This window comes from Citrus clementina, unplaced genomic scaffold (genome assembly GCF_000493195.1).
Source record: "Citrus clementina cultivar Clemenules unplaced genomic scaffold, Citrus_clementina_v1.0 scaffold_7, whole genome shotgun sequence".
Lineage (NCBI taxonomy): Eukaryota > Viridiplantae > Streptophyta > Magnoliopsida > Sapindales > Rutaceae > Citrus > Citrus x clementina.
The window spans coordinates 12,782,070-12,802,516 of record NW_006262075.1 but is presented as its reverse complement, the minus strand read 5'-3'; the positions used below and the strand labels follow the sequence as shown (position 1 = coordinate 12,802,516).

Genomic DNA, 20,447 nt, shown 5'->3' with positions numbered 1-20,447 from the left:
TTCACATGATATTTATTTTTATTTCAATATTTATAGTTCTGAATAAAAAAATATTTTTTTATCATATGTTCATTAATTCTTGATGCAGCCTGCAGGATTAGATAAATTCAAAAGCTTGGAAGCATAAAATTTGAGTAATAGTAATATAAAAAATTCTCTAGAAACCCAAATTAAACAATTTACACTGTGTTTTTATGTTGAAGGATGATAAACAAGAACCCATTATTGTTTTCTAATCGTTGTTTTCACCCCAAAAAATGAAAATAAAAATGCTATTTTTAAATTTATTTTTAAAATTTATAAATGTGTTCGGTATCATTTTCAAAAATAATCTCAAAAATGAGAAAAAGAAAAATGTGTTTGGTAAGAATATTTTAAAGAATTATTATTGGAATAATTTCCATAAAACTTAAGATTAAGCAATGGATATTGATTATTTTAATTTTAAGAATAAATTAGGTGACCTTGCTATTTTTTTGTTCAAAGAAAATGATAAATTCTACATATTTGATTTAGTAAATATATAAAAACATAAATAGTATAATGTATACGAAAAGAAAAGATTATTGTGAGGGAAATTGATTTTTTGGGAATAATAATAATAATAATAATAATATAAATGGTCAATTACCTTTGGATGACACGTATTTTAACAAATTTTAAGAAGATGACATATTTTTTAAAAATATTTGAGCGTGCAATATTCTGTTAACTTTTGTTGTTAATTTTAATAAGAATAATAAATTAGTTACAAAATGACGTTTCTACCCTACAATTAACTATAAAAAACGCCATTCTTACTCCTACAATTAGTTACAAAATAACATTTTTGCCCCCACAACTAGTTACAAAATGATGTTTCTACCCCTACTCACTCATTTTTAATTTTTTAAATAGAAAAATATATAAAAAAAAATTAAATCTAAGTCTAATTAACAAGGTTTTTTTGGTTAAATTAAACAATTTTTTTTTTAAAAAAAAATTCTTGTTGAATGCCAGGCAACTAAAATATTACGAGTTTCTCTCTACATTATCCAACAAATTTAGAGATTAGAGAATCAATATCCAACAAAAAGATGAGGTCAACAAACTCTTCCGCAGAAAATCATAATTTTAAACAACAAGAATTGCTGGAACGCTTTTTGAATTGATTATGATGAGCAAGAATTATTGAGCGCTTTTTTATTTTTATTATTATTTTTGTTAGATTAATTGAAACGCTTTTGCAATCAACATCATATTATATGAGAAATAAATTCATATCATTCTATTATTATTTATGTTGACCAAAATACTTAGACAATTTAATTTCATGTCGGTTTTATAAGTCTTATATTGGTTTTATGATTGAATGCGCTATAATTGGTTTTCGTTTTATGAAATTTGAGCTTTTTATTTTCAGGTTTAGGAATATGTAATTTGAAGAATCTTTTTGAGTTGGATCTAAGCTCAAATAACTTTGAGGGTCAGCTCCCTCAATGTCTTATCAACTTGACTCATCTCAAAGTTCTTGATATTTCTTCCAATCGGTTAAGTGGAAACTTACCTTCTATAGTAGCCAACCTCACATCACTTGAATATTTGGATCTCTCTTTCATCGATTTCCAAGGAACATTCTCAATAAATTCATTGGCTAATCATTCAAAGCTTGAGGTCTTGCTACTCTCGCCACAAAACGATATGTTGCAAGTGAAAACCGAAAACTGGCTCCCCACATATCCTCTCAAGGTTCTCCAATTACCTCACTGCCGCTTAAATGTCAATCCCAGTTTTCTTTTACACCAATCCAACTTAAAATTCCTTGATCTCTCTCACAATCAATTGGTTGGCAATTTTCCAACTTGGTTGTTGCAAAACAACACAGGATTAGAAGTTCTGTTTCTGTGGAATAACTCATTCTCAGGAATTCTTCCACGACTTCCCAATGCCAAATACGATAAGCTTCGTCATCTAGATATTTCCAGTAACAATTTCTCTGGTAAGCTACCAGAGAATTTGGGTATTATCTTTCAGAAATTGATATATTTGGATATGTCAAAAAATAATTTTGAAGGTAATATTCCTTATTCAGTTGGTGAGATGAAAGAGCTAACTATTTTGGATTTGTCTAGAAATAATTTTACGGGAAAATTACCTCGACCTATAGTCTCTAGTTGCCTCTCCTTAGATTGGTTGGACCTATCAAATAACAATTTCTATGGCCAACTTTTTCCCAATTATATGAACTTGACTGATTTGGGTTCGTTATATTTGGACAACAATCATTTCAGTGGGAAGATGACAGATGGTTTGTTGAGCTCCACTTTGCTAAGAGTATTAAATGTATCCAACAACATGTTATCCGGCGATATTCCCCACTGGATTGGGAACTTCTCAGTCCTTTCGGTTCTTTTAATGTCAGAAAACTATTTGCAAGGTAATATTCCGGTCCAGCTCAACAATCTTAAAAGTCTTGAGTTTATAGACCTCTCCGAAAATAGTTTGATATCTCTCTCCAATCTTTCATTCGTGAAGCACATTTATCTGCAAAACAATGCAATTAAGGGGTTAATTCCAATTGCATTGCTTAGAAGCTCTACATTATTGACCCTCGATTTGAGGGACAATAAACTTTTTGGTAGGATTCCTCATCAGATCAATGAGCGTTCGAATTTGCATGTTCTTCTTTTGAGAGGGAACTATCTACAAGGACGTATTCCTAATCAATTGTGCCAATTAAGGAAATTAAGTATCATGGATCTTTCACGTAACAGACTTAATGGGCCGATACCTTCATGTTTGGGTAACGTGCCATTCTGGAGAGAAGCGACTGATGATGATTCGTCAGAATTTTTTTATGCAAATAATGTTGATTCCCCTGTTGCCTACTACAATTCCTCTCTTGAGCTGCAACTGCCAGTTGAACTACATTTTAGACAAGATCAACAAGTAGGTGCAAAATTTGTGACAAAGAATAGATATGAATTTTTCATCGGTAGCAACCTCAACTACATGGCTGGACTAGATTTGTCAGGCAATGAGTTCAGTGGAGAAATTCCATGGAAAATTGGGCAACTTCAAAATATTCGTGCACTTAATCTGTCCAATAATTTACTATCAGGTGCTATACCAGAGAGCTTCTCCAATCTAAAAATGATAGAGAGCCTTGACCTTTCCCGCAACAAATTAAGTAGCCAAATTCCTCCTCAACTAACTGAGCTCAACTTTTTATCAAACTTCAATGTGTCATACAACAATTTGTCCGGCCCAATCCCAGACAAAGAGCAGTTTGCCACCTTTGATGACTGCAGTTATAAAGGTAATTCGGCTCTTTGTGGCTCAATGATAAAGAGGAAATGCAGCAGTGCTTTGACACCACCAGCGACACCTACAGGAGGAGGAGAAGATGAAAGCGATTCTGTGATTGACATGGTGGCATTAAGATGGAGTTTTGGAGCATCCTATGCATCGGTGAGTTTGGGTTTATTTGCAGCACTTTGGATAAACTCGTACTGGCGCAAACTGTGGTTCTATTTCGTTGATAGATGTATTGACACATGCTATTATTGGCTTTTCAAATATGTTTGTGCTTACTAGCACATACGGTTCGGCCGTGTATAACTTATCGTGCTGTATTATGTATCCGTTGGCTTTTCTCCAAACAGCTATGTATCCATGTTTGTGTTTGTTCAAATTCTCAATTTGACTTTACAATGAAGCTAAGTAGTATCTGTCTTGCCAGCTCTGACTTCTCGGCCTCTGTACTGCTCTTTCTTGAGGTATTATCTTCGCCTTGGATACTGGACATTTTGTCAAGTTTATCATCTTCTGCCTCACTTGTGTCATTGAAGAGTTCGACTCATTTGAAACATTTGAATCTGCATATCCAGGATTTATTTGCCAACCTCTCACTGGCACAAACTCAGGTGCATGCGGGTTCATGATTCTTGAAGGCCCCAACAGGTTTCTTTCCATAATGGAAGAGTGGTATTTTGGAAATCCATATTTCATCATGTAAGAATAATTATTTCTATAATAGAGAGGCGACCTTGGCCTACAAGGAACTCTAGCAGCAGCCGAAGGTACAGCAGGTTCAGCAAGCATACCTTGACTAGTTCGCGCATCATAAATACTCGTGGCTGCTACAGAGTTCAGCAGATGAGTCATGGAGTTGAATGGTTCAGCTGCAGCAGAAAGCTTACTCCCATTTGTTTCCATGGGCTTTTCCTCATTAGAAGAAGAAGGAACTTCCTCGGTATCTGCAGCAGTAGTTTCAGATTGAGTTGCACTTCCATGAGTTTCTTGAGAACGACCATCAACTGGCACATCTTCAACTGGAGAGAAATGGTTATTCAACTCCGCCTTTGATGTCTCAGGAGCATTACCGCACATCTGTGTTTCAGTTTTTTATTCAATTTCTTCATCAGGTTTCTCTGGTAATGGCCTTAGAACCGTACCTGGTGGTGCCACAGCTACTTCTTTGTAAGACAGCGACTTGGAAGTCATGGCAGTAAGGTTTGGTAGACTTGCATAAACTTTGGAGACGGAAGCTTTTGCCTGCAGTTTAATTGAATCCTTCATGCCTGTTAACTCAGTGGTGGTGGTCCTTGAAGCTTTTTCCCGTGCTGGAGATAAAATTTCCCGTCTATTGCCCTTTTCTCTAAGATTTGAATGTTCACAACCATTGACATTTAGCTTTGTAAGAAAAGGTCGCCTCCGGCTGAGCTTCCGAACAGCAGCATTTCCTGACCTACCTTTTGGATTGGCTTCTTGCCACCCCTCATCTGAATTTGTTTCATAGACAAACTCACCTGAAATTGCCGGTCCATATCTAGTAATATTATCATTCTCTTCTGGCTCTTCAGGTTGAACACTGTCTTCCATTACTTCCTCGGTCTTGCTTTCCACTATAGTCATACTTTTTTTCAATCCATCATGGGGCAGTGCATCTTCCACCATCATATCATGATGTGCTCCATGAATCTTTTCCCTAATCTGCATTACCTAAAATAAATAAATAAACAAAAATAAACAAAAGCTTTTTAACTTGTATGCATATAAAATGTCAAAAATTGAGCACATAGAAATATTTCATTTTAAGTTACAATCATAACATGAGGCAGAATTCAGTGGAACATAAATGGGAATTTGATATGCACATGCCTGAAATGTTGAAAAAAACACTCAGTGAGAAATTATGCTAATATATATTATGTTAAACTAACGAAATTCTTCGGCCTTTTGAATCATGGAATTCTCAAAAAAAATAATCAAAGCGAAATACTTTATTAGTGTCTTAAATTGTCAACCATGTAATACTTCAAATTAGCACACAATAATCCTGTCTATCTAATGTGGAGTATTATTTGGTTCTCTAAGGCCTACAAGATGGGGGAAAAAAAAGGGAAAAACTCCAACTGCCAAATCGAAAAATGTTTTTCTAGAATCAATAATAACAACCATTAAATAAGAGTAGAATGGAAGAACTCCATCTACTAGCCAAAATGATAGATCTGTCATATCCATCCATTGCACTTCAAATTAACGGTTTCTTCCCACTCTGTTCAAGATTACGGGGGAAAACAAAAACATCACTCGTTCTGCTCATCATCTCTGAATTTCCAAAGAACTAGCTGCTTGACCAAGCAACCCTTCATCATTGGCTACTAACTATCAGCTGGCCCAATCTATGGCCATCAATAGATCAGAACCTTCTAAAGTTTCAATCATGTCTGCGATCTGTATAAGCATGTTAGATAAGTGTGATTCTATGCCAGAAATGGATGTTTATAATTGGTGCCTTCAGAGTTCACTCAGAAAAGTAGAACTATTATCCTGCAATAGTTAGTTGCATTTGCATGGACAACAAGTTTACTCGTGTAATCAGCAAATCCAAAACTATATGCAGCCAGCAGAGTGTACCCTAAAATACCAAATCCTAACTACAATTAGTTTAAGAATCCATTCAGATGACATCACAAGGAAAAAGGAACAGAGAACAGCAGCATGCTTAATGCTTCATTTCACATAGCTTTTCAAATAGATCTTATTTGAGTAGAGTTTTGCTAGTAAAGATTTTATAAGTAAAGTTTTTACTCAAAAAATTTGTGTTGTTTGGTTGTCAATAAGGGCTTTTATTAAAAATTATAAAATTACTTTAATAAGCAAATTTTTAAAGTTATGTTTTGAAAAGAATAAAATAAGATTGTCAAATAAGTAGAGAATATTTTAGATATTTTAATATTAAAAAAAAACTTTTTAACCTCTACTCTCAAAAGCACAAAATTTGAGGTTTTGGTAGTAGAGGCAAAATAGCTTATTTCATTTTCAAGAGCTCTACTAAAAAAAAATTAAACAACAAAAAAATTTTTGATAAGAGCTTATAGGATTAAATAAAAATTTATGATCATTAGATAAATCATACCAAACATGCACTAAATATGTACTATCTTTGCACGTCGTTGTTTCCTATGTGCTTCGCTTCTTTTAGAATCTTGACCAGGACTTATGTAATCCAGGAGATCTGATACACTGCAAAAAGCGATCATTATAGATCTTGGTGCCACAAGAAATAATCAACAATTTAGAAACAAGTAATGTGGGAATACCCTATTAATACCTAAGGTGACCTTTACTCACAATGGACGCATCTGGCTTTGGAGTTCCATTCCGTGCCGCTTCTTGCTGCTCTAGAGCTTTTGATTCAAAATACTCCAGCCATGCAGCAGCATCCTGTAAAACGAAAAAAAAAACAACAAAATAAAAAAAATCTCTTCCCATCAATAATATGGAACTTGAGAAATTCTCTCATGACAGTTAAGATTAGAGGTGGCAAAAGGGATTATGACACGATTACACAACATAATATGACATATGACCCCTATTTTTGTTGACAAATATTGACACGATCAATAAATGAATTGACACGACATGATAAATAACCATGTCATATATGTTTTGGTCCATCTCAACATGATTATACATTTATAACACAAATATCAATTATTATGTGTTAATATTATTGGAAAAAAAAACTAAAATATATACTAAACACTAAATTAACGACTCATGTCATACTCATATTATGTTATAAACTTATTCATGTCATACTTATGTCATTTTAACTTATTTATAACTTATTTTTTTGACACATTTGTTATTTTTAAATTAATTTTTAATTTGTTTGTATTCAATACTAAACAAGTCAACACTATTAATAAACAGGTCATATCTGTATTTTGATATTTCGATACGATTAATGAATGGGTCATATCCATATTTGACACCAAAATAGGCCGCCGATACAATTTGTTTTATATCATAATATCACCTGTAAAAGATTGACAAGAGAAAAGCCAACTAGCCAAATTGCACAACAGAACCAATTAAAATATGACTACATGTAGTCACCTGAGTACGCAGATCTTCTAGTCCAAGCTTTGCTTGGAGAATCTTCAGTGTAGTTTGCTCATGTTGCACACTTAGTGAATATGCCTCCATCAAAGAAAGAGCTATGGCTATGGCATGATAACTTGCAGCTGTCTGTCACGTGAAGAAATCAAAAAAATGCTGAGTTTACAGAAAGATTTATAAGTCTAAAGAGTGTGTATACATGCGTAAATAGAGAGAGAAAAACCTGTATATGGTCATCTCCTAATAGTCTTTGGTTGCATTTAAGGGCCTCATACAAATATCTAAGAGAAAGATGAACATTTCCCATGCCCTCTTCCATTATAGCCACATTTATGTATGTTGCAGCTGTTTTTGGATGTGAAAGTCCACAAGTAAAATGCAAAAGGAATAAGGCATGATTTACATATCTGCCAATAGTGTGGTATGATCAGGAGCTAGAGCCAATAAAAGACAAATAAAAGCTAAAGTAGGTAGATAAAAACTGCATTAGTTCGAAGCAGACTCAATACAAAGGTATACAAAGGTCACATATGAATAAATAAACCTTAATCAGTTAGAGAATGAAAATCACAAAGTTGCTCCGGTAAATCAAGTAGATCTACTTACTTAAGAGCCAATTCAATGTGTTGAAGGCGATAATAGAAAACTGAAAGATCCCCATGATAAACTAAGAGAATTTTGAGCAAAAGTTGTTTTTCTCTTGGAGGAGAATTCCCATTATATACTATGAATACAAGCTTATGTTTAGCCCTAAACATAGCTAAACTACCATATACAGAACTATCTAAATTAGCCTACAGCTAGTATATCCTAAATAAGGAAAACATAAAAGATTTACAATCATAAAGATAATTGTTACAGCTGTACAGGCATAGAATCTGCTAATTCCTTTGACATCCCCCCTCAAATTGATGCTGGTAAATCTACAAGCATCAATTTGCTAACAAGAAAGTTATGTCGCTGACGTGTCATGGATTTGGTGAAGATATCCGCAATATGTAGAGTAGTGGAGATATGCGGGAGGGTGATAACTTGGCGGTCATAGGCCTCTCGAATAGAGTGGCAGTCAACCTCTATGTGTTTCGTGCGCTCGTGGTAGACAGGGTTGGCTGCAATTTGGATGGCGCTAGTGTTGTCAGCATGTAGGGGAGTAGGTTGATGTTATGAGAAACCAAGCTCTGTTAAGAGACCACGCAACCAAATGATCTCGGAGCAGGCTGCAGACATGGCCCGATATTCTGCCTCAGTGGATGATTTGGAGATTGAGTCTTGCTTTTTGCATTTCCAAGAGATAAGGGCATCACCAAGAAACATGCACCATCCCATAGTAGATTTTCTCGTGTCCGGGCAGCCAGCCCAATCTGCTTCACTGTAGGCTTGTAGTTGGGGTGAAGAACCAGTAGGGAAGAATAAACCGCTGCTAGGAGTGCCAAGAATATATCTAATGATGCGGCGGACTGCGGATAGGTGGAGATGTCGAGGGGCTTGCATGAACTTGCTGACGGTGTGGACAGCATAAGAGATGTCTGGGCGGTGATAGTTAGATAGATAAGACTACCAACCAGCTTCCGATATAAAGTAGGATCTTGAAGTAGTTCCCCTTCGTCTCGTCGATATTTCACATTAAGTTCCGTTGGGGTGTCAACAGAATTTGTGTCCATAAGTCCAGCTAATTGAATTAAACCCTGAATATACTTGTGCTGATTCAAGAAGATACCTTGAGTCCGATGATGCACCTCTAACCCCAAAAAATAGGTGAGTTGACCGAGGTCTTTCATGTGAAAAGTTGAGTGCAACAAATTCTGAAGTTTAGAAATTGCCTCCATATCAGAACCAGTGATAACGATGTCGTCCACATAAACAAGGAGAACAACGATGCCCTTAGATGTCTGTTGGAAAAAAAAAGGAGGAGTCATACTAACTTTGAGTGAATGAAAAACCGAAAAGAGTTGATCGAAACTTCTCAAACCATACTCGCGGTGCCTGCTTCAACCCATACAAAGAACATTTTAGTTTGCAAACATCATTAGGTGAGGAAGTAGTCATAACGTAGGGAAGTTTCATGTAAATTTCCTCCTTGAGATCACCATGTAGGAAAGCGTTCTTTACATCCATTTGATGTAAAGACCATGATTGTGATGCAGCAAGAGCTAATATTGTTCGAACAGTGGTCATTTTGGCTACCGGTGCGAAGGTCTCATCGTAGTCTAGGCCATATTCTTGCTTGTTGCCAAGAACCACCAACCGAGCCTTGTAACGATCTATGGATCCATTAGAACGCAGCTTGATAGAAAACACTAATTTACTACTAAGGGGTTTCACAAATGGAGGACATGAAACAATATCCCAAGTCTAGTTTTCCTCAAGTGCAAGAAGTTCTGATTCAACAGCTTTTCGCCAACATTCATGCTCCATTGCCTGTTTATATGATGAAGGAATATGAATAGAAGACAAAGTGGCTGTCAAAGATAATGGATAGGTGAAACCATACCTATCCGGTGGTCTATGAACCCGAGTATTGTGTCTGAGAGGTTCAGGTGCAGTTGCTGGAACTGGATCAGCATTTAGGGAAGTTGCTGGAGGGGGCCTGAGAGGTACTGAATTCTTGCGTCGCTGATAGACTATGAGAGGTTTAGAAGGTACAGAATCTGCAGAAGGGTTAGTAAACTTTGGCAAAACAGAAAATGAAGGGGAAAAATCGTCCTGATGTGCGAAAAAGAAATACTGATTTAAAAAAAAAATCACATTTCGAGAAACCCTTATACGACGCAAATTTGGATCATAGCAAAGAAAACCTTTTTGGTGCATAGAATATCCTAGAAAAGCACATTTCACAGCTTGGGTTGTGAGTTTTGTGCGTTCATGTGGAGGAAGATGAACATAGCACACACAACCGAAGGTACGGAGATGGGAGTAATTTGGTGTATAGCCAAATAATCGAAAGAAAGCGGAGACATGGTTCAAGGAAGGAGAGGGCAATCTGTTGATGAGATAGACAGCAATGGAGAGAGCTTCACACCAAAAACGAGAGGGTACAAATGACTCTAATAGAAGAGTGCGAACAACATCGAGAAGGTGACGGTTCTTTCTTTCAGCCACCCCATTTTGTTGGGGGGTTGAAGGACAAGATCTTTGAGAAATTATACCATTGGTGTGCAAAAATTCTTGAAATAAATGAGACATATACTCACCCCCATTATCAGAGCGAAGAATTTTGATATTAGTTGAAAATTGGGTCTGAATATGCGCATGAAAAAGCTTGAAAACAGAGAACCCTTCATCTTTAGAATGTAGAAAATAAATCCATGTGAAGCAACTATAGTCATCAATAAAAGTGACAAAGTACTTGTAATTAGCATGAGATGTAACGGGCGTCATACCCCACACATCACTATGTATCAAATCAAAAGGCTGGACAACATTTGGTGTGTGATCTTTTATTCCCAAGTAAACCAGAATTTAGCAAAGCATGAAGTACATTAGAGTTTGGGTGTCCTAGACGCTTATGCCATGCTCGATAATTAACATTAGTAAAATTACAAGTGATGATGGGCAAAGAGAAACATGGAGACTCAGCAAATTGGAGAGGGAAAAGACGTCCTATTTTAGGCCCCCTGGCAATCATCTTCCCTGACTGCTGATCCTGCACAACACAACCAGATTTAGAGAATTCTACTTTACAATTATTGTCAACTAACTGACCGACTGAAACAAGATTAGTGGTAAGACCAGGAGAGACAAAGACATTGGTTATAGAAGAAGAAACATCACTAGTGGCTGTGATAGGTAAAGAGTTGCCATCAGCTGTATGAATTTTTAGATTTCCAGGGTATTTACTTACATTGGTGAGGAATTTATCATTGTTTGTCATGTGATGGGAAGCCCCAGAATCAAAGTACCAAGGAGATGTAGTGGGTGATTTACCTGAGAGTCCTAATGAGGAGAATGCAGTAATAATCATTTGTTGAATCATTTCTGGGGTCACAGACTGAACAGGAGCAGGAGCATTTTGTGTCAAATGTGCTGTATCGACAGAACTACCAGCACTAAAAGAACCAACTGCGGTAGCATATGCTGTTTCAGATTTCTTGGGGGGTCGAGTAGGGCATTCCTTGATGATATGGTCATCCTTTTTACAATAGTTGCAGAATTTTTTTGAACAATTTGAAGCGTAATGTCCAAATCCTTTGCAACAAAAACATTGAACTGTACTTATGTCCCTACCTTTTGGCTTGCCTTGAGCTGCATAAGCTATAAGAACAGAAGTGGATTTTTGTTGTTCCATGGTGTTTTGAGTAAGAAGTCGTTGCTCCTCACGAAATAAGTCATTGAGGCATGTATCCAAGGAAGGGACAGATTCTCGGTTCATAAGATTAGACCTAGTGCTTTCAAATTCAGATCTCAATTTCATCAGAAACTGATCCCTCTTAGTAGTTTCATGTACAGATTGAACAGAACTAAGACCTTTGGGAGGTAAGGTAGCATAGATTATATCAGTATATTCAGCCCAAAGATTCATGAAGCTAGAATAAAAATCAGAAATAGCGAGACTGCCCTGTTGGAGATTGGCTAGCTCATGTTCAAGTTGAAATCGACGAGCAGTGTTGGTTTGACTATAGAGTTTCTTCAGATGATTCCACATTCCTGCTACGGTCTTGAAGGGTCGAAGATTCAAGATGAAGTTGGATTCCACATATCCTAGAATCCATGCCATGATTTGAGCATCCTTGACTTCCCACTTGGCGTGCCCATCCTGGTCTATGTCTTTGTCAGGGGCAGGTTTCTTGCCATCAACATGTCCCTATAGATCTTTGCCTTTGACAAATATCTCGAAATGAAATGCCCTGGCTGAGTAGTTTGTGCCATTAAAACGGATCAAAAAGGCATCATACTTGTCTGAAGACATGAGGCTGAGATAACTTGATAAAAAATAACTAAGAATAAGAGAATGAACTAGGAAGAAGAGAATTCAGAACTGAGACTCTGATACCATGATAAACTAAGAGAATTTTGAGCAAAAGTTGTTTTTCTCTTGGAGGAGAATTCCCATTATATACTATGAATACAAGCTTATGTTTAGCCCTAAACATCGCTAAACTATCATATACAAAACTATCTAAATTAGCTTACAGCTAGTATATCCTAAATAAGGAAAACATAAAAGATTTACAATCATAAAGATAATTGTTACAGCTGTACAGGCATAGAATTTGCCATAGAATCTGCTAATTCCTTTGACACCCCAAAGCTTTTCATTGTATCTGGATGGTCAAGACCAAGTTCCCTCTCATTAATATCCAATGCCTTCTGCTGATATATAGTTGCCTAAAATGAAGAAGAAGATATCTTGAGCACATACGAACGCTACTCTAACACTCAGACGCAGATGCCATTAGACGAAATGCCTGAACATAAGAACCATGAACGTGTTTGATTTAGTTAAAATATATAATCTGATATCAAAATTATGCTAATGCCTGTACATGTAATTCCCAAATCCAGAAAATTATAATTCCTAATGCATATCTTTATACAAGACCATAAAAAGTAACCATAACACAAAGTTTCAAATCAAATGTCCCGCTGAATGAGAACCTCCGTACAGAAGGACGTTATAATTATACTCGACTTAGAATCACCAAGTTGACACTGAAATACAACTGAAGATTGTCGTACCTGATTAAAGTCTCCAGTGTGGTAGAGAACTACAGCTAGAAGACTGTAAGTACTTGCAGTAGTCCGATGGTAGGGACCACAAACAGCTATCATCCTTGCCAGTGCCTTACAATGCAAGTAATACATCATATGAGATCAAGAGATGCCTTATTTTGAAAAGAATAATGTAATTCTTACATATAGATCGAGTGGGTTATTACCTTTGTCCCATAATTTACAGCATCTTCTAGTTTTCCTTTATCAAGGGCAATTTTGGATGACTCTAATAAGGTCCGTCCATCGGCTGAAGTGCAACCTACATGCTGTAGAATGCCATAAAAATAGCACAATTACATTCAATTTACAAATGAGTGACTCGCTGAGAATGTAAAAACTAAATCAAAACACAATTAAGAGAGAAAATAGTCTCACCTTGCACACAGGAACCATGCTGACAATATCATCTCTCGTGAATGGGTTTGGGCAATCCATATCATAATCTCTTGGAACCAACTCCAACCCAACCTGGGTGAAGTTTACAAGCAAAATTCAAGCTTTGAAAATAATCGGCTGCCAAAGGAACCGAAAAGACAATACCTTACCTTATGGCAAAGCCCTCGTAGAATTGAAATCTTTCTCAAATGCTGAAATTCATCTTTCAGGGACCAACCAAATCTTCTGCCAAGAAATGTTCGTAGCCACTGCAATCTGAGGATATGATCTTCATTCCAGCTTTGCTCATCTTCCATCTCACAACAGCCAAATAAGAAATTTAGGGAAGAAGCTATAGCTGCAGATAGGTCTGATAAATAGTCAACAGATGCGATGACTCCGTTGAGTACATGCTTGAACGCTTGAGTAACCATCTCATGAATACAAAGTGATTGTATGTGAGGAAGCTTCTCTGCAAGTTCAACCTGAATTTGTAAATGGGATTAGAACCAACAGAAGAAGAATACCAGGCTTCCAAGTATTAGCATGTCAATTTCTCAAAATATTGTATGTCATACAACATACAGTAATATCTAAAGACGACAATAATTCAATGTCTTGGAAAAGGTCAACATTGTCAAAAATTCTATCATGTAGTACAATTTTCAAAAAGGAACATTGATAATTCAATCCAGGAAGACTTGGGGGATTGTTTACATATAGAAAGATAAGTTGGGGGCTTTGTTTACATAAAGAAAGACAACATTTGTTTATTCCGATTTCCATGGGTGAATAGGTTGCATGTCTGAGAGAGAAAGAGAGGGAGAAATTCCTCACCACACAACCTAAAGAGCGCATTTGTAGTCCCCTTAAATGCATAAAGTCTGTCAGTGTGCGGCCATCAACTGGAGAAAGTTCAAGTGATCCAAAGTCTGTTACCTAATAAAGAATGGAAATTAGTCCATAAACCATCCCCACACGTCTTAATTGGCTGCAACAAAGGCCCTAAATAAATTAAATAGTACCAGCTTTGGTAAAGCAATGTCATCATAATACTTGTATGCCATTTTCATAAGCTCATCCACTGCCTGCACAAGAAATTAATTTTACCAGCCATTCCATATGAAAATAAAACAAACCAAATTTAGCATAATGAAAACACAAAAAGTAGCAAACTTTACAGTTGAAATGCAAAACAAATTTGAGATTCTGAAACTTTTGAATGAAGGCCAGTGCCAGTTTCTTTCAATCGCAAGAAGGATTCTTCCGAAATTAGTTTTTTCAATTCCATCTCACAATTGAGCTCGCCATTGCTTTGCTGTCTACCATTACCTCCCACATTCATGCTGCACGGTCCATTGTCATTTTCAGTCTTAATATCATCCCCAGACCTCGTTGACTTGGTATCTGTTGGAGTTTCCTGCTTTTGTAGATGCTGCACCCAACAAGAACCAAGTTCCCATCTAATAGATCTTTCTGAAGCAGTTGGCTCCAGCTCTAACTTTGCTAAACTCTGTTTAATAACTCTTCTTACAAGATTTCTAAAAGCTTCCGAATTATCCAAATTGCACAGAGGTAATTGGTCTCCTCTAGCTGATTCAGCACTGAAAGACTTCTGAAGTACAAGCCTTAAGCTGCAATAAATAGTTTACCCTGTCAGAACAACTTAAATGGAGAAAGACATAAGAGTATATGAAACAAAGGCAGAATCCACCAAAGAAGGCCTAAATACTTTCTGAAATAGCACAATCTAAAAAGCCGATGACCTATTGCAGCAACTGAGCATCCACTGTAATTATACTTTCCTTTATCCTTTATTTGAACATCGTCAACGATGTCTGTTGGTTATTTTGTTAATATAACAATTACAAACCAATGTCAGAGCACATAACTATAAACACTCAACCATTATTGTGAAAGCCATAACTAGATATCAGCTCTCTTTTCTTTGGCCTATTCATAAACTTAACACTTGAAGAAAACCTGGTTTAGAAATCTGACATCAACTCCCCTTAAGAGTTCAGACATCTACTGATTAGATCCCATCTAAACAGGAAGAAAAAGGAACAGGTGCTATCCTTTCTTAAGAATCCCCAACACCAGCATTTCAATCCTGTTCTATCTGGTAAAACTAAAGAGAATAACAATGCTCTGCATCATGAATTCAACTGTGATAGACACTAAGCAAAGAAGCTCATAACAGTTAGCATTTCTAAGATATCTTGCAGAATAGCTTAAAACTGTTATTGGTTGAAAGATAATTTTTCATATCTTACAGCCATTCTCCATCTGTAGATTTCCTAGTCTTTGTGTGCTAAGAGGAATCGACAGAGGAAGCATTGTGTTACAATTTCAGACCTGTTAATATTAAGAGAATTAGCTCCTCCACCAGGTTGATCTTCAATTTCAATATCTTGTGTGCCAAACTTCTCCTTCACATCACCAACAACTTTTACTACAGCGGTGTATCCACAATGTCATACAATGACGGTACCCAATGAGGAGGTATCCTGCCAAAAACTATATTGTTTCAGTTCTCTTTATCACAAATCTTTGAAACTAAAATAAAAGAAAGGGAAAAAGAATAGGAAGATAAATCTAGATATTTTGAGAAAAATAAATCTAGATATTTCAAGAAAATTTTATTTCAAGATCTACCATGCTGAAAACTTTAGCAATTGTATCACTAGTTGATATAATACAAGCATGCCCAACCAAGGTTAATAGGCTTCCCCAAAAAGGGTTGATGACATTAAGTTGGAACAAACCACAAGCAGAAAATCAGAGGGATATGGATAAAATCAGTAGAAAGACCAGCTATCCAGTGATTTCAACAGAATAGGGAGTCACCAAACAGAATGGCAACATAAGATTCATGAAGCTAAACCAGATATATAAGGTTAGTAACGAGTAGTGATTCTTAGGAAAGAACCTAAAATTGACTTTCTTGTGCATTCATAAATGTGTAGAAAGAGAGAGTGAAGAGGATGGGTATTTTAGGCCATCATCAAATGCCAGATATCAGATAAAGAGTGAAACATCTTAATCCGACTGAAAAACCACTCCCTGACAAAGGTAGAGCTATATTATTCCGCCCACGTAAGTAATTTCAGCTTTGATGAATGTCTTTTATGTGTGTGTTCTGTGAAAGTAAGCATAAAAAGTAAAGGAAAAATCGACTTACGTGAACAACTACACTCTCATCTGCAGTAACACCGTTTAGTAAATTCCTTTGAGCAACTTCTGCAGCAGACACACTAGATGACTGATTTCCTTTAACAGTAACCTCATATTTCAAGCTTGCATCTACTGTATCACATTTTACTGTAATGGACAAGTCTCCCACCCGATCTTCATGCAAGATTGCCCCCTTTTGGACATTGATTGTATCTTGAGTGTGTAAATTTGAATCAATGAGACGGCGTATTGCTCCAACAGCTTAAAAAATAGAGACGTCAACCTTTTTTGGATCAACCATGTAAAAAACGAAGACAAATAAATAAGTGAACATTAGGCTTACTTAAGATGGGGGAAGTGAGGTGAGAGAAAGAGAAGAAGTCATAAAACTCGGAGAGTTTCGGCGTCGGGTGAATGGCCGCCATGTCCAGACTCGGAGAAACCGCCGACGAAACTGGCGATGACGTGGCGCGGGGCCCGCTTCGGTTATCTGCTGCTGCTGTTGCTGCCCCATCAGACAGAGTGGCAGGGTTTAGTGAAGGTCGGTGGGGCCTACTGCCGTTCTTTTTGGCACATGACTCTGATGATGGCGGCGATCGGGAGTTTCTGGACTTGGAGAAACGTGTGGTGCACGCGACGATGTCGAGAAGCCGCCGCACGTGTGCCACGGCCTGAGATTCCTCTGTGTAGTCCACTGCCAAGGACAGTGCCAAAAATGTAAATAACAAGGAATTGCCGGGCAAAGTTTTTTACTTTTATTATTTTATTTCTTTCTTTTAAATATTAATTTAAATATAAGTAGAGTTATTTGAAAGCCCTAAACTATTCGTCGAATTTATTTTTGAAAATAATTTTTTATAATTAAAATATTTCTAAATTAAATTACAATTATAAGTATTAAAAATAATAAAAAATAAATTTTTTGCTCTTTAAACAAGTCTTTAAATAAAATTTTGTTAAATTCTAATCATATTAATTATTCACAATAAAATTAGTAATTCTGAAATAATACACTTCTACAAACCTTCTTACTTCTGTTTACATTTCTGCCAACTAATATTCTTTTAAGGGTAATAGATTTTAACGCCTGGTTGAAAATTAGGATCACAAAGCGATAAAGTCGTTTTTATATTAAATTGACTGTTCAATTAGTACAGTTGACTATAAAAAAAAATCAATAAAACTTTGAATATCAACTAGAAAAAGTTTGTTAAGGCTCGTAAAAAGATTGGCAAAATTTTGTCATTTAATGATTAAACTAATAATGCTCCTAGATATGAACTGCGTATTCTGTAACTTCTGAAATTTCTAAAGTTTAGGCCAGTTACTTAAATGCACCTTATTATTGTACTTTTGAAACAGCTTCAACTTTGACTTGAAATGCCATTTGGGCTTGTAGCCCAGAGGTGAATCATTGCCCTTAAAATTAAGAATGACTATTAATAGTTCGAATTTTTACTGACTCAAACTCCCTCAATTAATTATAATTGTTTAGAGATTATTTATAACGTCTTTTTCCATTGCGAAATGCTAGTGGAGTAGAGACATCCCTCTCCTATGAGTGATATTTGGCTGGGCACGTACTTTATAGAATAAAAATATAATAATGTAAGTCCTAAGTATATATCGGATTGTAAATATCAGTGATATGTTATTATTTGTAAATATCTCTGTGTAATACAGTAACCTGACACTTAATCAGTTTAAAAAAAAAAAAAAACTTTGACTTGAAATGACAAGGAAAGTTAAGTCCAAAATGTACAGCACAAAAAAGCATGGTAACGTTCCAAGTGTGCAGGACTAAGCGGACTGCATCAAATTGGTTTTTTTTAATGTTAAAAAATAAAATATTGTCATTTATTTATTTATTTAGTCAATTAATATAGTCAATAATTTTTTCACTTTAATCTGTTTTTTTCAATAATATTAAAAAATTCTTAAAAAACATACAATCAAATCAGGATCAGGCTACGGTGCAACTGTGGCACCGTGCCACAGTTGCATCTAGCCGTTGGATGCAGTTAGAGTGTTGAGGTCCACAGGCATCCAACGGTTAAGATGCAATTGTGGCACGGTGCCACAGTTGCACCTAAGGTTCCCCCATCAAATCAATATAGTTTACTAAAATAGTATGGCGATGAACAACTAAAAAGATCTAAATGTTGATAATTAAAAATAACAAATAAAATGAGACCCACATCCACATGAATGAGATTTTTTAATTCAGAAAATTGGACATGCGAGAGGTTCACCTGCCTTCAACCATTCTGAGCAAACATGGTTTCAGAGTAACCTCTACTCTATCATTCAATCTCTGCCCCTTGACCAGATAATAATAATAATAATAATAATAATAATAATAAAGAAATAAACACATAAAAATAAGGTGGGAAAAAATAGTATCTAGTGTTTAATATTATCAGAAAAAAATTCATAATCATATATAATGAAAAAAAAAAAGAGATAATAAAATATAGACACCTCGTGAGAGAGAGAATAATTTGTGAGGTGGCAAGTTTCTACATTGGAAGCCAACAATTTCTTCACATCAAATATCTTGTCAGTGGAGATGCCCTTTGAGCAAATTTCAATCAAACCAAAAAAAAAAAAAAAGATGATTAATTAATAATTCATTTATATTTATAAAGTTTTACAAAATAATATCCTAATCATAGCTGGTGAGGGCAAAACAAGAAAGTATTGATGATAAGTATAAATTTATACCTTGAGAACAACTTGTGATTCATATGGGGTGATGATTGTGATATCAAGAACACTGGGCACTACTGCACAACAAAAAAATCAATGAACATAAGGAAGCTAGAAAGCGGAAGCACTTTACAAAAAGCACTTTCCAATGAAAGCAGTGAATAAAAAAGATTAACAATTGAAGCCTTTCTCTTCTTTCTTCTTCTTGTCAGCCTTGGCTTTATTGGACTTGCCTCTTCCGGAGATTGGTGCCATAGTGATCTTTCCTCTTCAAGAACTTGGAGCCTACTCACCTTATTCCCATTCCTATCATCAATTTAATGACTAAACAAGTCATTCATTCGGATTTCTCCATTTCAATTCTCATTCCAGTTTAGTAAACACAGCCTTAAAGGAGACAATCCAACATGCAGGCTAAAAATAATTGGTGGTGTTGTGGAAGTTTGAATTCATAGACTTACAGCTCGGTCTAAATGTTCATTAAGTATAATTTAAAAATGAGCATTATAACCAAATGGTTGTGGCTCAGTTAGCAACGCAGGCTGAGTTTGTGGGAAGAGCTCTTGGGTTCAATCCCCACTAAATAAGTTATTTGGGAGGGGTAAAGAGCTTTAGCTGTGACTACACCCTAAATTCGGATTAGTCGGGATCTAATTGCGTTCGCTTCGGATTAGTCGGGATCCAATTACGTGGGAGGAGTAAAGAGCTTTAACTGTGACTACACCCCAAATTCGGATTAGTCGGGATCCAATTGCGTTCGCCAAATACCGAATGGCTTACACCAAAAAAAAATCAGCAATATATCTATTTTTACTAATATTTGAATAAATATATGTATCCTTATTCATATTTTATCAAAAATGGATTGTAAAGAGATTTGATGGAGATTGTTTTGTGGGGCAGGCACGCGAGGATCCAATGGATCTCACAGCGGCATCAACAAATTTTTCATTTAAAAAATATATAAAATTACATTATTTTAATTTATAAATCCTATCAGACCTGCCAAATTAGTATGCGCAGGCGCGCACCTCTTCAGCCTTTTCCCGGATTGTTGGGGACTGCAGACTGCAGCTCACGGT

At 36.0% G+C, this 20,447-nt stretch overlaps 1 protein-coding gene and 1 pseudogene across 1 annotated transcript in view; one reads left to right on the top strand and one right to left on the bottom strand.

The window, feature by feature from the left end:
• LOC18036689 (receptor like protein 3) overlaps nt 1-3,576 on the top strand; it is a 5,373-nt gene extending 1,797 nt beyond the window's left edge. Inside the window, exon 3 of the mRNA XM_006427365.2 lies at nt 1,403-3,576. Within this exon, the coding sequence (XP_006427428.2) occupies nt 1,403-3,576 (2,174 nt within the window). The remainder of the gene's footprint in view (nt 1-1,402) is intronic.
• An 810-nt stretch (nt 3,577-4,386) lies between these two features.
• On the bottom strand, nt 4,387-17,367 carry LOC18035892 (annotated as a pseudogene).
• Nucleotides 17,368-20,447: the final 3,080 nt, after the last annotated feature.